The sequence below is a fragment of the Diadema setosum genome, chromosome 1, assembly GCF_964275005.1.
Source record: "Diadema setosum chromosome 1, eeDiaSeto1, whole genome shotgun sequence".
In the NCBI taxonomy this organism is placed as follows: Eukaryota; Metazoa; Echinodermata; class Echinoidea; order Diadematoida; family Diadematidae; genus Diadema; species Diadema setosum.
This window is the reverse complement of record NC_092685.1, coordinates 3,458,691-3,480,612: the sequence shown is the minus strand read 5'-3', so window position 1 is coordinate 3,480,612 and position 21,922 is coordinate 3,458,691. Positions and strand designations below refer to the sequence as shown.

The following is a 21,922-nucleotide window of genomic DNA, read 5'->3' as shown; positions in this document are numbered from 1 at the left end:
GAAGAGGAGATATTGTAGAAAATCACACCTGAACCTTCACCCCTCTGAATAATATCTTTCTTTCAACAATTAATATTGTTGAATTCCTTGTACATGCTCTTGATTTTGTTCACAATTGTTGTGCCATTGCGAGTTTTACAGGGTTCGCATTCAGAGAAAGCAGCAAATGGAATTTAAGATATATGGATTTTGAATGACTTGTCCACTTGTCCTCAAACTTTCACTGTTTCACTGATTTCTTAGCATTCACTGGGAAAAGAATGGGGAAATCTCCCTTGCAGCGCTGCTGGACCACTTTGAGATTCTAATTCCGATGTTTTATAGGACAACTTTTCAAAAAGAATGATAATAACTGCGATGAGAATCATCACGATTTACGCATATTACATATTATTAGATGTTTACTCATGGCAACACCAGGGCTGCCAACTTTCACTCATTGAGAGTGAGACTCAGTCATTTTGGTCCTTTCTCACTCTAAAACTTTATTTCATTTGCATGCATTTGTCTTTCTATTGATCTTACTCATTTTGACTCCTAAATTATAGCATTGGCCTATGGGAGTCTCACTCTCAACTAGTTTCCAATGTTGGCAGCCCTGCAACACTTTCATCTCCTTTCCAGCCACTTTCTCATAACGGCAGAAAATATTAGAGTAGGTCTATAATGCATATCATAAATGAGACAGCTTGAATTCACTAATATACAATTTTAACCAAATCAGTACTGTATGAAACTTTCAGAAAAGTGTGAATTAACGTTTCTTTATCGACCTGACTCTTTAACTCTTACTCATTATTACGGTATGATCATGGTTTCTTCAAACTGGAAATGGATGTCTTTACGTCCCTCCCTCATTGAGTCCGGAGTTCCTTGTGTGAAGCGATTATAAATGCACCCCATTCGCGAGTTTGCCACTTCCAGGTTTTCAATACCCTTGTTTACAGAGCCTGCCTAGTAACCGTAGCGCGTGTGTGTACACCATGTATACATACGAAAAGCAGCGTGTTCACGCCGCACACAATACACGAATAGACCAAGCGGATACCGATCGGTGCCACAGTTCACTGGTATCTTGTTTACGGTGCTGGTGTATGGGGGACCACGAAGAAACTCGTTAATAGTTTATGAGGTTGCTATCGGCGGGTTAGAAAGTTATCAGCAAGTAAATGAATACAGTATTGATTCTGACTGCTGTGATTAGAAGTACCTGCTGTGTGCCGGGATGTGAGATCGAACACCACCCGTTGCAAATTTTCTTGTTTGTGTAGTTTTAGCGAAACGGCAAGCCTTTTTCTTAAAGATTCAGCATTAACCGAGGCCGACTGGATTCGGGCAAGAGGAGGGTAACAACCGTGTCCCTGCACCTGGTATACGAGCAATGCTCTACACAGGTGCAGGCCTACCACTTCATCATGCAATGTCAATGGATTTTACGCTGATGATGACTGGATCTTTCTTACAAGTTTGAGGAAGCATTTCAAACTGTTTACGGTATAGCTCGTTTCTATATCATTATCTTCGTTATGTTTGGAGATTTCTGTCGACAATCAAGTGATATTTTAGTGTAAATGCTCCTCAATTTGCATTGCAACTGGGCTGTACATACAGTACGTCACTCAGCTCCGCTCCGACCAGTAGATTTTCAGTGCATGGATCTTGACTCAGAACTTTGTATCAGAATGTTCTCGACCGAATATAACAAAACAACTGAAAAATTAAATTTCAGTTGTCCCAAAGCTATATGATTGCACCAGTCTTATCTCACAACTCAAAAGGTTGGAGAATCAACGAACAATTTTTTATTTAAACACAGTCAATTGGCAATACTAAATTATGATGGCATCACGTTCATTTACTGGAAGCAGCTTCCCTGCAGCTAATAATGTCTTGCAGAAGAAATGGAATCAACGGAACTATGAGATGCATGTAGCAAAGGTAAGTTGTAAGACCTTTGAAAGAGGAAGAGAAAAATAGATTAAACCTAGCTGTGCTGTCACTGTAACTGTTTTTAAACTTGTATATACTAAGCTTACTTATTGTATAAGTTTGAAACAGTTACAGGAGTATTAAAGACAATATGTGTGAAAATGGGGGGGGGGGGGAGGCATTTTTCTCTTGTTTTTGTTGCCTTTTGTGTTTTCAAAACTTTAAAAAGCTTTTAGAGAAGGGTGATCACAAGTTCCATATCACCCACACTAAATATACACATAGGCTACTGTGATAGGGTGTTCCTGATAAGATAACCTGGCCTGTCCCCAAGTAACCCAGGGTAATACATGTGTAAGTAACCCTGGGCACTGTGCATTTGTTGGGGTTGCTGGTATGGTTAGGTCCTAAGGCGAAGGGTGTACTGGAGATAGAGTTGGGATTGAAATGGTCGGTTTGAAGAAGGGGTACTCTACAGAACACTTGCCCAGTCTTGAACACACAATGACTGTTCTTGGGAATGCTCCATGAGTTTTAGGATGACCATGGCATGAGTGAGAAGAAGAAGTAAAGAATTTAGCTCTCCTTTGCTTAATTTATGACTATTGAAGGAGATAGATTTGTGGAACCAAATTTTAATTGTGCATACAATGTAATCATTCTATGGATAAAACAGTAATAACCGTCACATGTACGATATGTATAATAATCATAACATACAATGTATCAATGCGCTGAGGTACATATTCATATGACTGAAAGATTAGTATGTATCTGGTTGTTGGGGATATGTTCCATGGAAACTACATCTGGCTTTGTGAAATATGGGGGAGAGTCATAAAAGTATTTTTTTTTTAAAGTCTGGACAGACAGATTTTTCTGTCCACATTAGCACATTTACCGGTATGTGTAACGTATCACAGATTCTTGTGGCATTTGGGAATTTTTATAGCATGTCCAGGAGAAATGACAAGAACTCTACATCCTAGAAGGTACACACGTGTATACTTGCAGTGTACATAATTCATGTTTCATCATAGTTACAGGTATTTGTATTATGCAGACTTTTTGTTTTACTTCCTCAATGTGCAGAAGGAATTTCGGGTCTACTGAAAGTAAAAAAAAAACCAAATACACACACACATACAAACAAATAAATAAACAAAATGACCTGTTACATCAAGCATGAAACTATTGATAAATCATATTCAGTTAGTAATTTATATGATTTTTTTCCCAAAATTAAAAATTAAATCTAAGATGTGTATTTTGCACACTTTTTACACGTAACCCTAGGGTTAGTATGCTAGGGTTAGTATTTTCACTAACCCTAGCATCCGTCGTCTGGCAAGAAGGGGCGGCGTGAAGCGAATCTCGGGCCTCATCTACGAAGAAAAATACAGTGAAAATTATACTCAAGCAAGAACTTTGAACTGAACACCAATACTTCTTAGTGCTGATAATAAAAATCCACTGTTAATGGAAAACAGTGTCAAAAAATCAATATATGACAATGTATCCATGGCAATGAACCTTGATAGTAGGAAGCTTAAAATCCTTGGTAATTGTGCTGAAAACAAAAAAAAAGTGAATTAGAACATTCCCTTTCTATCTATGTGTGATATATACCACCTTTATTATAGGAAATAAAGATATAGAATATACATTATACATGACTTATTTTGCATATGTTCTTGCCTCAGAATTTGTGCTTGCAAATACATGTAGATGTTTGATATGCTTTGCTACTTCATTGTCAATCAAATATTATGGAATTTTGAAGTACTCACACCATGTGCGAGAGATACTGTCTGTCCCATGTGACAGTAGATTTGTCAAAGATGTGATTGGTATCTAATGATTTCCAATGATGCCATAAAGTTGCAGACGGTAGAGCTTCTGGTTGTTTCTATAAAGACAAATGCAGTAGGCCAGTGACATGATTTTCTTGGATTCGTGTGACATCAATGCCTCAACTTGTACAAAAGCAAATGCTCTATTGAAGACTACAAAGTACATGGTTGAATGTCGACAATTCTAGGTTTACTATTGCAACACTAAGGGTAGCAGTTGTATGAATGACTCACCGTATGGTAATGATTTCCCAAATGACTTCCTCAATACAGTCTTTTTCTCTTCAGTAAATCATGCTTGATCTCATCAAAAGTGTGCACACTATTTTGCTTACACTACACTTGACATTGTTTGACATACAAAATGTACTACAGCAGTGAATGGTAGTTCTGATTTGTGATATCAATATTTGTGCTTGCTATGAAAACAAAATTCACACTTGATAATTGATACAAGCATCAAACAAACAACACAACTTGTTAGGATATGATCTTGAAAATTCAATGTGTGAATACAATTAATTGGCCAGGCTTTCTCATTCTCACTTTATGTTCATTTATACATGCAGTACTGAATTAATGCTTCCAAAATACATTTTATGTGCTCACTGGCTTCAAATCTCCTTTATGCATGAAAGTTTTTCTTGCACAGTGTGTCTTAAAATAATGGCCAGGACTCTCTGGATGATTAGAAACATAACTTCGACCTTGTAGAAAACCTTATTGAATTGAAACAGAATGAGGAAAATCCCATGTAATTCACTCATTCCTCACTTTTCATACACATCTTCAAACTGAACAAGTCGGTGCCATGGCAACAATCTTTATATTGCCATGAGTTTGAAGCCATAATGATTGTACACATGTACACCATTTGTACAATGGCTTTTTACCAGACTCCATTATAGCAGCTCTTCAGCTGGCTTGGATGAATAACTTATTGATTTTTGTCAACTCTATGTTACTGCAGAGGATTAGGCTGATTAAAAAAAAAAAAAAAAAAAAAAAAAAAATTGCTTTTTGAATCTGGAATGCATATGAATAGACTGAATACAACTTTCCACCTGGCATCACAAATTTTGTCCGAGCAATGACCCCATTCTTTTTATCTTGAAAGAGAGAATGCAGTATGCTGAGTGAAAAATCAATAATTGGACTGAATGATTGTCATTATGTAAATACTCTTGCATGAAATTGAAAAGGTAGGAGAAATGTTTGCACACTCGACTTCTAAATTCAATGAGCAGAGTAAATAATGGTTTCTGTTGCCATGGACAGCCAGTGATACATGTATAGTGCCTGTGCTTTGAAGAGAGAATGGAGTGAATCAGGACAGTTTAATGACAAAATTATATTATCCTTCATCAGCTTTGCAAGATGCTCAAAGTCAGATCTGAGGTTGTCAGTTTGCAAGAGATTATCCTTATAGCAGGACTTCTGTAATATCTCAAATGCATATACTCTAATGCAAGGAGATGCAAGTACACCTGTATCTCTGGTCAACTTAATGTGATCCATAAATTTATTGTATGTATACATTGCATCTTAAATCATTACATCAATATGAATGCAATCACACACACATACACACACACACACAAATGGAGAGACTACACACAAAGGTTTGGCATTGTATACACCTACATGTAGATAAATCAGATTCCCCCCCCCCCCCCTGTCGGGAGGAAAGTTTTTATATTTTTATGCTTATTTGATGCTAAAGGGCTGGTGCCATATAGAACATGTCGATGATTGAACATAGAGTGTAAAATGAGTGAAGATTCGTGAAGACATCGTCATATCCCATCTAGTCTATGGTACACAGGCTGCAGAGAAATTGCCTTCTTTTTACATTACATGCTGTAGTAACCAAAATGTTGCATTGTGATGTATGAATGGCAGTGGTGTGCAAACAAGACACAAAGACAAGTCCACTAAATTGCTGCCATTACCAACCGACTGTGCCTGCAGTTGCCTGGCAACGGTGATGCTCGAAAAAAGGAAAGGGGGAATTTGTACACGACTAACTTAAAACAGTAAAATCCCTTGATGGAATTAATTTATCAAGATAAAGTGACATATTAAATGCATTGTTTCAATTATACGGTACACAATAAACAAGTAACAGTATTTATGCTCTGTGCTTAGTACACATTCTTAAGTACAGTAATATGATACACACACACACACACAAAATACATGTACAATATATCAATGATGTTATGTGTAGATGGGTTATCTGTGTTTGAGAAACTTTATGTGTATTTGTGAATGTTTTATATTAACTCTAGACTTGTTTCTTCATTGTGGACAATTTTAGAAGATGCAGATGTTGTGATATCTTTTGCATTTCAGTTGTCAAGTGTTGTAAGCTACAAGTGTATGAACAGCACCTTATCAGAGTTCCCTCTTTCCACTGTCAGCCAAGTAATTGAATTCAACTTGGTAATTTTCAGTCCTTTAATCAAATGAGGTGCACCTAGAGACATCCATATTGGTAGGTTGCCATGGTAACAGATGCTGCTGTTGTGGTATATTATGTTCAGAACTTTTAGAGTGAATGCACATGTGGAGGAGAAAACCAACTTGTGCTGATTATGATTGGGAGATAGGAGCAAGTTACCTGTCTCTCATGCATTATTGAATATTTCAAAGCATTCCTGTGCCTTCTACAAAGTGCTGGTGACATGTACTCCACTTACATGGTATTCTACATCTACAGTATGTATACCACTTTCTTACAATGATTGTCAGTTACTTGTTGTTTTTTCTTCTTTATTTTTACAACAGTGATTAGTTTTAGATAACAGAAGAAGTGTGGATTGTGGATGTGCATTGATATTAGAATGACACCTGAAATTATTGTTGTGTTTGTTTGTTTTTTGCAGAAAAATGGGATGAAGACAAAGATTGATGCTACTTCTCCCAAAACATACCCACACCTCCAGGTTAATATGAAGAAACTGCAGGTGAGAAAGTAGGGCATTCATCTATCAATGCATTGTATAGAATTGAAATAGTTCATGGCAAATGTTCAGATGAAAAACCAAGATCACCATCTGATCGAATACTTAATCGAATACTTTGTTGTTGTTGTTGTTGTTTTGCATTAGATGCAATAGTTGTCAGACATTCTTCAATTCTTGTTTTCCACCATCATATGTTCACAAATGTGACAAATGTTCAGATGAAAAACCACACATATTTGGATGCTTCAGGTACAGTACCATGCATATGAAGTATAGGAAATTAAATGCCTAAACCCATTGTGATTGTTTATCATAGAGCTGTGTTACATCAGTTCCAAATGTGCAGATAAATCAATTCCAGAAAGTATTTTATTGTAGAGATTGATAAAGCATCTCTAAGAAGATAAATCTGTTTATTCTTCCTCTTTACATCGTATGTTCTGTCATCATGTTATGCCTAGACGGAAGAGGAGAAACAAGCTCTTATTGACCATGACAACCGCATCCTCCTTGCCAAGCTCACCAATATCATCCGGTCTGGAGGTGGGCTGGATAACTGGAACTTTGAGTATGATGCTGCCCCAAAGAGGTGAGAATTCAAGTTGAATGACAATATTACATTTGAATATCCAACTTCCATTCCTTTATCTCATTTTCTAATTTTCATATGTTCCATCTGTCTTTTTCTGATTATCTCTTTAAAGGGGATGGCTAGTAACTGATCAGTGGGAATCAATGGGAATGCTGGGGGATGATTGTTCCAATCCTTGTGGGATTCATTTAAGAGTACATTATATATCTATTGTTGTGTGAAAATTGTTTGCTTCAGAATGGTCTCATATTCAAGTAATGTGCAGTTTAATGTTTCCAGGTTAGCATGCCTGTACAGTGACAGGGCATTAAACTGCATATCACTTGAATATGAGACCGTTCTGAAGCAAATAATTTTCACACAACAATAGATATATAATATACTCTGAAATGAATCCCACAAGGATTGGAACAATCATCCCCCAGCATTTCCACTGATTCCCACTGATCAGTTACTAGCCATCCCCTTTAAATCTTTTTGATTTGTTTGTGTCTTTTTCTGCTAGACTGCCAAGCACCACTCTGATTGTATGTGACCCTATCAATTTCTGTGATATTTTGATTGCAATTTTCTCTTCTTTTTTTTTTTTTTGCATTTTGTATTATTTGCATACCATTTGCCACTGGCATAACTCTAGAAATTTCTCTGTTTTTATCTAGATTTTCCAGTTTGTCTAATGTGTAATTTTCCTTCTTTTTTTCTCAGAGTCCAATTGTAGATCAATGGGAAAATCATGAAATATTACAAAGAAAAGTGCTGATGATCTCGTATATATTATTGCTGTGAAAAATGTTTCACAGAGCCATTGGCCATTGTCTCAAGCATATCTGATGTGAATGTTGTGTAGATATGTATTATGTTCAATATCTGTGTAGAAGGATTTGATGTAAATTAAATTTGGTGTATTTTCCTCAGTCTGAACACTCCTTTCAAGAACCGAGAACAGGAGAGGATAGAGAAAGAGAATGCAGCTTTATTAAAGAGGCTCAACAAGGTGAAACCCATGTACAACTTTGATAAGATGGTAAGTCTAGCATTTTATATCATTATTCAAGCTTTCATAGCATAGCAATCTGTGTCATCCCATCTCCATATTTAGTTATCAATTTCAATGCTATGTATCCTTTATCGATTTCCCTTTGAAGATTAAAAAAGAATGTCTAACGTTAGCAATACAAAGATTTACATATAGAACTTACCTTTCAGTGTACTAAAGCGCATCAGTTTAGAACTAGAAGGTACTAATTAAATAAAATTTCTATATCATGAATGTCTCTATCGTCCTCATGAAGCAAATATATTAAACACATAAATAGCAAGTTCTCTAGATGTGGAAGTACACTAAAAATGTATGCATTAAAAATTTTATCAAAGTCAGTGAATATGTATGTGTATCAGTAATGACCAACTGAACTGCATTTGTTGTTGTTTCTTCACATTATCGGTAACATCTCTCTATCTCTAAATGGACAATTTGTTCCATTGTTGATATTTGCAGGAGGATGATTACCTCATGCACAATTACTACCTGACCCAGAAGGCACAGGTGACCAAAAGCTATGAGGTTGACCTCAGAGGTGTTAATGAGACCAGCTCATTCATCTTCTACGCCAAGGATAGACATGCAAACAAGGAGGTAAGACATCTGCCTGTCTTTGCATTGATGGTTTTATGCCTAGAAACATCCACTGGTATGCAAGTTTGTAGAGAACAATTTGCCATGGCATGATTACTTATCCATAGATCTGTCAGATTTTTGTTCTTTTTTTTTTATTTCCTGAGAAATTGACCCGCATAGTTTTAGTAGTTTTTACAAGAGAAGTGACAAACTGCATGACAAAGTAAACAAACCTACAAAGACCGAAGTGTAATAAAGCAAACTCTGAGCTAATAACTAAAAATGCTGAAGTCACCTTTACACCATTATTGGTTCATGGGACTCCTAGGTATGTTTTTTTAATTTATATTTGATTTTGTTTGTTTGTTTGTTTGTTTGTTTGTTTGTTTGTTCATATGTTTCTTTTGGGGATGACAAAATGAATTATGTTTGTCGTGTTAGCTTTTCAGTTGTAGTGAAACATAGGTTCATTACTTGAGCATGAAATACACTTGTAATACATTATCTTGACTGCTTTGTGTGATGTCTGATTCTGACAGAAAACTTTCGTTGAGGGCGACATTGAGGAGACAATTGAAGTTCCAACAGAAGAAGAGGCTGTTGAACTACAGGCCACAAAATTACCCAGCCTGGTGAGTGTGGGCTTATACTTTCATGTAGAGCTACTGAACTTTCAACTCTGTATATTTTCAGTGGTGTTTACTTTTCTTCATGTCCTATACAACCATCCAATCATTGCAGATTGTTTACAGTTATTTTCATAGCAAATTATGACTAAGGTAATGGGTTGAAGACAGGAGTAGTTGAGGAGTGTGTTGGAAAATGAATTTATAAACATATTCAACCGGTCAACCTGATATTCAGGGTGGTGCTGCCAAATTTGAGAGTGTCTTGTGATTTTGGAGATTGGTTTGTTTTGCAAAATTTGGTCTTTGGATAGAAAAGAAAAATAATTGAAGGAATATCCTGGAAACTAGCTCGACTGTAAATTTATCTTTAATCTGTCATGCTGATATTTAGAATTGTGATGCCATCGCTGAATGACCTATAGATATAAGTATATCAAGCAGCAATAAAACCTGTACAAAGGCCAGTTCTGCAACCCATCTTTGTTTACAGTCAGGATATGATGTACAAAATTTAATGTACTAATATGCTTGGGCTGCCTCTTGTATACAGACATGTTTGCTACCAGACTAAATGTTTCATTTGTGCAAAGTCCATCTTTCTCATTTAAACCAAATTTCTTGTTGCTAGGGAGGAGGTAAGAGACTGCCAACCAGACAGCAGCTGAAGAGAAGAGCCACTAAACTGCCTCTTATAGGGCAGGAGAGAAAGAAAGCAGAGGATAAGAAAAAGGTGCTGTACTCAAAACTATCTCTAGTTACTCTTACATGGAAAGACACAAATTCTTGCTGTACATTGATATATGTCTATCTCTATCTATCTATCTATCTATCTATCTATCTATCTATCTAACTATCATCTATCCATCTATCATCTATCTATCTATCTATCTATTTATCTAAATATTATATATATAGAGAGAGAGCTTGATACTAATTTTTTTTTTTCCCCTGATGGCCCATTTTGGGGCCACTAAAGTCTTTGAATTTGAAATTTCGGCAGCCCAAAATAAAAGGATATGATTATAAGAATTCATTTTGAATTTTACATGCCCGATTAGGTCACCAAGAGATAGATTTTTAGTGGCCTGGGCCACCAGGCGACTGCTAACATCGAGCCTTGATATTGATATATAACTCTGTATCCACCTTAAATGAGATAGTGTATTATGTTAACATATATATTTCCTTTTATTGTAATTGATACATTTGAGATTTTTTTTTAATAATTATGGGGAGATCTCAAAAGAATAGAAATGTTTTTAAATATGAAAATGTTATGCTAATTTCTTGATAGATAGTGTGCTGTCTATATATTCTGTTTATCACTGTGCGAAAGAGATGATGTTTTGGTATATTGAAGTATGCTTCAGAATATATATATCTTAAAATATTTTCAGTGGATATTGGAGTATTAGATGACATATAACTAGAGTGAATCAATTTCCTGCATAATATGTGCTCTTCATAAGCTGAAAGTTGTAGTATGTTTTTGTATAATATACAAAGACTGTTTGTGCTGTTTAAAAATGTCATAGAGTGAAAGAGTAATCCTGAGTTAGAAGTAAATCATCATATCAAATGTTTTGTCCTTCACCCGTGCAGAAAGAAGCTGTTGTGAAGCCACAGATGTATAACCAGAAAGATGAAGCAGCCAAATTATTTAAAGCTACAAAAGGAATGGGTAAGCAGTTTCTGACTTATAATTATGAAAGCTGAATCCACTTATCATTTATGAGGCAGAGTGATACAAAACTTACTTTGTGCATTAAAAATGATTCTTGATTGCTCCAAAGATGTTACTTGGAAAAATCATATGACATTATACTTCATCTGGTGTAGTCGTGTGAAATATGCATATAGGATTATGGTGTTACAAATGTGAGTGGATAACTTCTAGTCTTGCTACCACACGGTAGGTGTCACCATATATATGTTAACTGCAGTGGGATGATGAAGTTTGATCAGATACAGAGTGGTAAATGCAATACGTCATGTAATATGTTGACCTACTTTGTGTGGAAGCTTGATGGGGGATAAAACTTGACCAGATACAAACTGGTAAATGTATTGGCCATCATTTAGTCATGATATACTGTAGAAGTGGAAATTTTCGCGGTGTTGAAATTTTCGCGCATTTCGCGCAACCAGAAACTAGCGCGAAAATAAAAACACGCGAATATTTTTGCTTGCCATACGTTCCTGTGCGTGCTGTCTTGATTCCGCGGAATTAAAAACACGCGAAACTCTTCTGACCCGGCCTAGCGCGAAAAATTAGTCGCGCGAAAATATCCACTTTTACAGTATTTTGGAGTGAATATAACATCTCATGTAGAAGATCGATGAAAACATTCCTTTAATGGTTGCAGCATCATTTATTTTGTATTAGGCTCAAAACTTTTTTGTGTGGTTGTTTCTCTTTTTTTCATGCACTATAGGTAACCCTGAGCAGATCCTTGTTCAGACATTAGCAAAGAGGACGTACCAGCAGAGACAAGACACTCTGGCCAAGTTTGAAGACACTTATGGATTGGTGAGACACTCAACTTTCATACCAGATTTATAACCCCTAAGTGTAGCCATAGTTTACTTTTCAGAAAAACACACACACACACAAAACAAACAAACAAATATAATGGAAAAAAAAAGATCAAGTACACTTTCTGTGAAAATAAATTATCAAACAGTGTAATGCCACACTAGTACCATGTGATATTTGATAAACATTCTCTTTGCCAGACTTGGTCTGGAAGATCAGCACTATAAGTAGTGGTCATTTGTTAGCAGAATGCTGTCATCGTCATGTTAGTTCAGCTTGGCAACTTTACAAAGCAGACAATATCCTCTGTCCCCTCTATCCCCATGGCCCCAGTACTTCAGTTTCATTTCCGTTCTTTATGGTTGTGTGTGCAGACGCTGGAGCAGGAGCTGAAAGACAACTTGAGTGCTGAATATGATGACATCATTGAGAGTCTCCTAGCAACAAGGGAAGACTTGGATGCATTGACGTTACGGCGGGCTCTCAAGGTAGGATGGCATTTCAGCATCTACAAAGTAGTTGAAATTCACTTATTGCTGCCAGTTAGTAATTTAGTTCTTGCATGAGGAATGTAATTGAAAAGAGATATGAAATATTTGTAAATGCATTTAAAACAGTAGGAAGAGTTAATTTTGTTAATAACTATTATAAATATCAAATGTTTGTATAAATTATTTTTTTCAGCAAATACATTGTACCAGTGATTGTGGTTGAGCCTCACAAGAACAAGAGAGGGAGAGAAAGAAAGAAATAGAGTAAGACAGGTAGAGAATGAGAAAGTTTGAAAATTCATAAAATCAAGTTGAATTCTTTGCATTAAAGTGGTTAAAATGAGACGTCTTGTGCTGGTGTGTGAGAGAATCTGATATGTTATGTCATGTTGCTAAGTGATATCTAATTTTTGTTTTTCCAGGGAGAAGATTCACTGGTTGAGCCTGTCATAGAGATCCTTTGTACCAGAAGTAATGCTGTAAGTACACATTAAACTTCACTGATCAATAAGTTACTGGTACTCCATAAAATTGTCAATTCCTGTATTTTTCAGTTCTCATAGACTTAATCCAAGTTCAGTTAATGTAAAGAAATGGGAGTTAACTGCATTTTACAAGAAAACTTAATGATGTACATTCTAAATGCCATACATTTGTAGTTTTTCTGTGAAGTTAATTGAATTTCCATTTGCATCCATACTTATCTTTTCTTTTATAATTTCACAATATTTATGAAGTTGAATTTATGAAGTTGAATGTTAGTCTATTTATGATGGTAAAAACACAGCAAAAAAAAAGTTATACATTTTCTACGAAGATAAATTTCTCTGCTATTGTATTAATGGTACACTGACTGTGGACCTACCTGATGTTTAAGTCCTTGCTATTTACTTTATAAATTTTGTGTGTGTTACAGGCAATCGCTGGTATCAAGGAATCTTACGAAGCGAAATTTGGCGTATCGTTAGAGGATGACATCACGGCAGAGATCAAGGGCAAACTCAGGCATCTTTTCTTGGCTCTAGCAAAGGTAAACTTTTTCAGTTTTTGTTCTTTGTATGTTGTATGAGAGGGAACAGGTATACATGCATACCAGGTTAGAACCAGTTTACAGACATGATTCCAGAATAATGTTTATGGTTTTGTTGAGCATTACATAATAATCAAGTAGGACCTCATCGAGAGTTTGATGTCTTGCATACCAATGCAGGTTGATTGCATTGCTTGTTCAGTGCATATGAGAATAGACATTATGTAACAGATATTGTTTTTATGTAAAACTAGATTTAAGCAAAAATATAAAGAATAAATCACATTTGCTGAGGAAATGAATTATTTGCAACATAATCATTTCTGTGTTTGATGTAGATGTATGAATTCTTGTATTCTAACTGTTATTCAAATTGTTAGCTCATGAGAATTTGTGTCATAGATTCAATATGTCCAAGGATAAGATCCCAGATTTGCTGCCTGTGCCAGATGAAATTCATCTAAAGAAAGGAAGTTCATAAACATTTGTGACATCATATTTGTGTTTGCCCTTAGGGTTGCCGAGCTGAGGAAATGGAGGTAGATGAAGACCAGGCACTAAAGGATGCTGAAGCACTGAAGGATGCTGGAAGTGATGCACGCTGGGATGTGTCCAGTGGCAAGATGGCCAGTCTCCTCCAGGAAGCCAGCTTGGTACATCTCAGGGAGGTCCTTGTACAGTATGATCAGGTGAGAGGCAGGAATGAATTCTCTGTTTTCTTTGGACCAATTTATTCCCTTAAAAGCATCAGCTAGTAGCAATCCAACTTCCTAGAGCTATGAGATGAAAATTATTGTCTGTCTTTATTTTTATCTAATCAGTCCTTTCATACAGTAAATTGATTTTTCTCATCCAAAATGGTAATCGTGATTGAGAATCAGAGGTTGCACTCGTTGAATGCTATTTTCTCTTAAACAAGGCTTTGAAGGAGGATAATTTGGTATAGCTGTAGTCTGTTTACTTTGTCATACTTTGTTGAACCACTTTTAACAGCATAAAAGAACAAACAAGATGCTATAGCTATTATATTTTCCACAGAGACTTGACTTTGCATATCTTTAGCTGTCAATCTAATGTTTCCAGGCATTTGCACATCATGACATATTTTACACATCATATCATGAATGATAGAGAGAAAGAAGGTTCATGTCCTTGAAAGAGTGTATGTACTGCATCAGTTATGCACCTGTACATTTCTGTCTGTCTCTGTATTGAATAGTATACATTTCCAACCCATTGTCAGTGAGCATGACAGGAGTGATTTATCAAGTGATTATATTGAAACCAACCCTGTAAAGAAATGGATAATCATTGATTAATTGTGTCTTTATCCCTGTATATCAATCCTTTGTTCACAGTTGACAAATTCAGAGCTTGAAAAGGAGTTGAGACGTAGCCTTATTGGAGACTTCCAGGATGCCATGATATGCATGGGTAAGCTCTTCACAGCTCAACATCATAATCAGCTGACTAAAGAGAGAAGTTGAGAGTGTTTGAAGAATAAAGAGTCAGACAGCACAAACAGGATTGAGACTTAAGAATACTCCTTATACATCAACTCTCGAACAATCTGTCCTTTTCCTGTCCCAGCAGTTCTTTTTATGAACTACTTACATAAATGGTGCATGTTAAGAACTTGCTGCAGCACCAAGGGATGCCAAATCTATGTGATTCTGCTGGGAGTGCCCTAATAACAAAAGAACTAAAACAGAAATATGTCCTATCTCTTCATAGCCTGACAAGAAACTACAATAGCTTTCCTGAGTTGGGAGTCATTTTCACCTAGTGCAGTGTATGTAACATCATGAATATCTCTGTGATTGTTTGTTAGGCCCACATATCCCCCTTGATTTTGATATGTTAAACATGGCAGCCCTTTTGCAACCTAAATTTAATGAAACTTTGGTGTCTTATGAAACATACAGTGGATCACATTTGTAGAGTTGTCATTCAGTGTATGATTGTATGTCAAGTATTTTTTTTCTATCTACATTGACAGTCCGATGTCTGAACAGCTGCACTCAGTTCATGGCTGAGAGACTCCATTCAAGTTTGATGGGAGAGGCTGATGACACAACACTGATGAGAATTATCATTACTCGATCAGAAGTAAGTCATCTGTGGAAAAGCCACTTGGTGTATGTAAGAGTATGTAGAGTTTCAATACATATATTGTTCTCTGTCTTTTTTTAATACCATACGAAAATAAATGATGATTCACAAGACATGACAAAATATCCAGCTTATGTGTATGAAGTAAGTACTATATATAACACCCTTGTGGCCTAATCAATGATTCAAAATAGCTTTACTTAGATTTAAAATCTACTTTAAATATGCTGAGCCATTATCAACACAAGTCCATTTGCAATAAGTACTTGTGCACATGACTCTTGAGAGAGTCTTAAACCTACTTTATGTGTGTGTGTGTGTGTGTGTGTGTGTGTGTGTGTGTGCATGAAGCTACCCCATGTATTGAAACTCTTTCACATCAGATAGTTGATATCATATTTGACAAACAATGTTTGATCCCACTTTCAGCTGGACTTGCCCCAGATCAGACGTAGCTACAAGAGGCTTTACAAAATGACACTAGTGGAGAGTATAGAGCAGCGGTGCACTGCATCCTTCAAGCAGGCTTTGATACAGATGGTGGTGGTCCATGGTGCTCCTCACAAACAGGAACAGGTGAGCAGCTCAGCCATGAAGGCTAACAGAAACTAGTTGAGTAAAGATGATAGGTAAAATTATGATTTGTTGCATTTTGGAGTTACTATGTTGTAGATAACCCAGTTTCAATTGAACATACTCAATATCAGTATGCCCATGGATTCATTACTAGCATGCCATTATTACTAAATGTTGTCATTCAGTGCAAACAGTCCTATATTCATCAATTTATTGCAATTTTTTCAGAAATTTGTGTAGTATGTGTTATTGTCAGTTTCATATTTGTGGCTGTCCTTATAGTCATTTCAAATATTTCATTTTCACGATTACGTCACTATGTTTCATTGCCGAGGAGTAGAATTATAGGAACAACCTTTGTAAATATCTTACTTTTTTTGGCATTGCCTTTGTAGCCAAAAGACACAGCACAAGGAGCTGGTGAGGCATCTACAGGGGAAGTGAGGCAGACACAATCCCCCAAGGCATCCCAACAGAAGCCCCTAAGGAGACCAGCCCCAAACCCCAATGCCAAGGTACCCAGTAACAACCCTCTCTTGAAGAGCACCCAGCAGGCGAATGAGGCAAGGAAAACTCCCCAGAGTGGGACCAGACCAAAACAGGTGAGTTCCCCCCCCCCCCACCCATCCATGGAATAACAAGCATCAAATTACTATACAACCTCTTTGACACTTTATCTGGATCTCTACAGGAAAACCCCAGTACAATTTTTGTGTGTACTTTAAGTATTCTCTGCTTGAGTTAAGCTAGTGCACAGTTTATTAGACTTTGAGATGTATCAGATTGTAAGATAGCAGATCAGACTTGGCTTGAAATATTGTTCATCCTACACATTGTAGAATTGAAATGAAAATCAGTTTTATTCTGCCATCTAAATGGCGATGTGACTCACAGACAGGTGAATGTCCTTTTCCAGTCTCAGGGATTAAATTTTGCAAAGTTGATTTGTTTTATGATTGACCGTGATAAATATTTGATGAGTGATGAAAGTTACAGATTTACAAAATATATAGATTGTACACAATGTTCGCTTTATTTTGTTGCAGTGTAATCACATATACATTTTCTTCTGTTTCATAGTTCGTTTGATGCGTATTCTGGTAGATGCAATTTCAAGATTTCTTGATTACATTCTGATAAACACAATTTCAAGATTTCATGATTTAATGTGTATAAAGGGCAACTTTGACTCCATGATAAGTGAGGGAACTCACAAGCAGTAATAACATCTTTTGAAATTCATTTCAAGACATGATACAGATGACAGATATAGGTTACAGCAGGACATCAAGGTATGGTTGTACTGGGAACAATTAATAGCAGTGCTTCTCTTTACCTCCACAGATCACCAATGCTCCAAGCTCTCAGTTGAAACCCAAACCTTCAACTAGCCCCAGGGGCCGTGGGAGTGCCTCCAGTTTGAAAAAGGCATCAGCTTCCTCCACAAGATCCACTCCACCAAAACAGTCCAAGACTACAAGTGATGCGGTTACCAAGGATACGACAGCTACCAAGCCAAAGCAAGCATCCGCAAAGAAAGACAAAGATGTCAAACCTTCAAAGAAGGATGATGCAGAGAACAAGGCTGAACCAAAGGTTTTGGAAGGGGAGAAGAAAGTGGAAGGGGAGGAGAAAGTGAAGGAGGAGGAAGAGAAGATGGAAAAAGAAGACAAAGCTGAGAAGCCGCCATCGCCAGCATCAAGCAAAGATGATGACAAAGTTTCAGAAGAGGAACCTACAAATGAGAAAGAACATAAGAGCAAAGAGGAGAGAGTGGAAGGGGAGGAAACTGAAGGAGTCGGGAATAAGTCTGTGAGTGATGAAGAGCAAGTGAAACCTGTAGATGATAACCAGGACTCGGACGATGTGCCTGCTAAAGATGATAAGGATGGAGATGAGAAGGAGACAGAACAGGGAGAAACACAAGAACCATCCATTGAGAGCCAAGAGCCTATAAAACCATGAGCCCACAGATTTCACTAATTCTTTTTTTATAGATTCTATTAATTTTTGTGTGTAAACCAGTGCAAACTGATTATATTGAGAGATAATAGGAGAGAGAGAGAGAGAGAGATGGGAGAGATATTACATGCACAGGGCTGGTATACAGAGAGTTTGTATAAAGTAGTTATTATAATCAAGAGTATGATTGATGGAAGAAAAACTAATCATGAGTATGATTGATAGGTGAAAAGCTAAATTCATAATGAGTATATTTCTGAATTGAAAGACGAGCAATCAATCGAAATAGAATTCAAAGTAAAATGTACCTAATGCTAGGAATATGCATTTTCTAAGCTCACATACTCTTTATTGTCAGTCATGAAAATGAAATATTGTTTTCGTATAATGTAGAAGTCTTGAATGACCACCACATGTGTATTGCTATCTGTTTTCAAAGATCATGACATATCTTCAGGAATGTGTAAATAATGGTATATATGTGTTTTAATCATCACAAAAAAAAAACTGAATAGAACCTTGTTTGATCCTCATCAACATGTCTCCTTATTAACTCTTTCCATATACATTTGTATGACTTCAGCTGTATAATGTATTCACACCAACTCTCATCACTCTCTGTGAAAAACTTACTAGCAATGACTTGTGTAAGGCTTCCCATAGTTGCAATCAATTTGTGTGATATGGCAAACCAGCTTTTCCTGCTGCACATGTTTGATGATTGAAATATCAATGAGTCTTCTCTGTGGCTATCCCCTGGGGATGTGTGTGATATTTGCCCAGTGAAATTTATAATTAAGATTTAGACTGAAATTTGTCACTAATCACACAAGTTGATTGATTTGACCAATATGACACTGCCTTTTGCAGGCAAAGCAGTAAAGATTATTTTTGTTATGTGATTTTGGCATGTCTAATTTGTGGAGATTAAATGTAGCAAAATAATGTTGAGGCATCTCAGATGAATTGTGATTTATGCTAGAGAGATTGATGGCAATATTTTGAATGTTCATGTGCTATATTTTGTACAGAATCAAAGTGCCTTGTGTTGTATGTCACATTTGATTTAACAAAAAATCATCTCAGCTGCATTTTAGTACTGTCAAATTGCACCAGCACACACCACAGATTGCAACCTGATGGTGCATTTTTTTCTAGTCAATGTTAAAGCAATCATCTTTTTGAATGTGATTACTTCAAACTGAATGAAGGAAAAATCTGTAATGGTACATTTTTTTTCTATTTGAGATGAAAGCTGCTAATGACTATCCCTCAGTGAGTGATAATGATTGTTAAAGTTTGTATGGCATTCATGCTGCCTTGTCTGGTTGATTTTTTATCTATAGTGCCCTGTAAATTTTACAAATAAACTGCTGTAAAATATGTCCTTAAACACTTAGTTTATGAAGATGTATGTATCTGTACTCGCTAAAAATAATCGAGTGAAAATATTCACTCTTGAAGGAGTGAATACAAGAAAGAGTGAATTTAGAGTGAAATTGGGGTGAATTTTGAGTGAAATTTTCATTTTCACTCATTTTGGAGTGACCTCTGGGATCACTCGAAAATTTTGGAGTGATCCCTGAGGTCACTCTAAAAACAGTGAAAATGAACATTTTCACACAAAATTCACTCCAATTTAACTCTAAATTCACTCTTTTTTGGTATTCACTCCTTCAAGATTGAGTATTTTCACTCGATTTTTTTTAGAGAGTACAAAATTTCTTCCAATCATCAGAATTATTTTTTTTTTTAATTTTGATTAAAAAATGCAGCAACTTTATTACATATAACACTGCAATGTAAAAAAGATGGTACAGTGCACTCCCGTTATAACGAACACGGTTATAACGAAATTCCGGTTACAACGAAATAAAATTTAGGGCCGCAACATTATCAACTCGATGTATTTTTATTGTTTATTCATTCGGTTATAACGAAATTTCGTTATAACGAAAGAAAACTGCCGGTCCCGAGGACTTCGTTATAACGGGAGTCCACTGTAGTAAGACTTATCAAGCATTTTGTGTTCCCATGTCAATCTGTAATTGGTCATTGCCAGCTTCATGAAAAGATGTAGTATCTGTGGGAGTTTACAGACTACTACCTAGCTGAATTGAAACCGCATTTACCTTTCTTAGGATGGCATCTGAATATTATCTAGGGCCTAAGCAGCCTCACTGTGATCACTTATGAGGGAAAATGATAGCAAAAGTATCCAATGGGCTGTTGTGTGGTTTATGTCACTGAATAATAGAATATTTTCTTTGTCATTTTTTGCACTGTCTCTCGCATATGCGTAGAATTGAAATGGAATTATATTCTTTCTATCTGGAATTTGAACTCACTTTGTGTGATTCTTACACTTTGGGAAGTCATCTTATGCATCTAAAACACCTGATATTGTGTCAAAAGAATATTTGTGAATGCCTAATAATACAGTACATGTATTACCTTAGTTCATAATGTCTGGTATTTGCACAGTATACACATCGAAAGGAGAGAAAAATATGAATTCAGATCATGAATACTGATTTGATTTGCTTTTTCAGAATTTTTATGAACTTAGACCTTTGGCATGATTCAGTTCTTGCATTAAGAGCATGTAAAGGCAATTTGTAAAGGTATTGCATTCACTTTGCAAACACAGTTTGATGTTTCTTGTCAATGTGCTATGCTGATATAGTTGCTAATAAAGCCTCTATATAGCAAGGTGATGTGGTTAAAAAGTAATCAATGTTTTCAAAATCTTAAATCCCAACTACCTCCTGTTGAAATTGAGAAAAAAAAAGACAATCTTTGTATACTTTGACACTTGGTGGTTGGCATTTTCATTGTTTCTTAGGTAGGTTTTTGGCAGTAAGTGGGACAGATCCCATATGATTGGAAAGCCAAGACTCAAGAATGAATGCTGCTAAAATCTGAAAAAAAAAAGTCCATGTTTAGCAAATTACTTTGACATTCATTTTGACTGTTTGCATGTTCTCTCTTTTCTTTGCCTTCAAAACTAAATCACACTCTTCATGTTTCGAGGTCAGGCATCACCATTGTAATCACACATTATACCTTGTGATATATGTAGATTGATCATCCCATTCGAATCAATAACCTTACATGTTTTACATTATGAATTGTTGTTTTGTGTAAATGAGGTGACTTTTACACAAAACATGTTGTAAAGCAGTGTTTCACAAAATGGACCTTACCATTCTAAATTATTACTCATGTAAATAAACTTTCTTATAGCATGATCAATTCGTTACATATTGACTTTGTTTTTGTTGTATTCACTGAAGAAATCCCAAATGAGAACAGAGAGGAAATTAGAAAGAGGTGAAGATAGGGAAAGTGAAAATGAGAGATAAAAGGACCAAAAGCTTTTGGGTGAATATACATATCTTTTTTTTTCTGACAACCCTTCTGTTGAGACGCTCTCACGGTAATATTCGGATGATACACTCAAGACGCATGGGCAATAGTCCACACAGAATGACACACCTCGCGCCGAACTTGTGCGTGGATAGTAACTACGATTTGTCTTACGTAGTTGCCTACTTTAATGTGCACAATTTAGACCAAAAGATATGAGCAATTTTCGAATTTTCTAACACAAGTGATTTGAACA

At 36.1% G+C, this 21,922-nt stretch overlaps 1 protein-coding gene across 1 annotated transcript; it reads left to right on the top strand.

The window, feature by feature from the left end:
- The first annotated feature begins 1,790 nt into the window (after window positions 1–1,790).
- Window positions 1,791–18,300, top strand: LOC140232819 (uncharacterized). Its single transcript, XM_072312937.1, has 18 exons — window positions 1,791–1,938; window positions 6,671–6,751; window positions 7,213–7,340; window positions 8,259–8,367; window positions 8,842–8,979; window positions 9,501–9,593; window positions 10,219–10,320; window positions 11,193–11,271; window positions 12,026–12,120; window positions 12,501–12,614; window positions 13,040–13,096; window positions 13,534–13,647; window positions 14,163–14,336; window positions 15,006–15,081; window positions 15,647–15,756; window positions 16,189–16,335; window positions 16,731–16,937; window positions 17,680–18,300. Exons 1-18 carry the CDS (start codon window positions 1,837–1,839, stop codon window positions 18,298–18,300), a joined length of 2,547 nt encoding a protein of 848 aa, XP_072169038.1. The 5' UTR covers window positions 1,791–1,836.
- The last annotated feature ends 3,622 nt before the right edge of the window (window positions 18,301–21,922 follow it).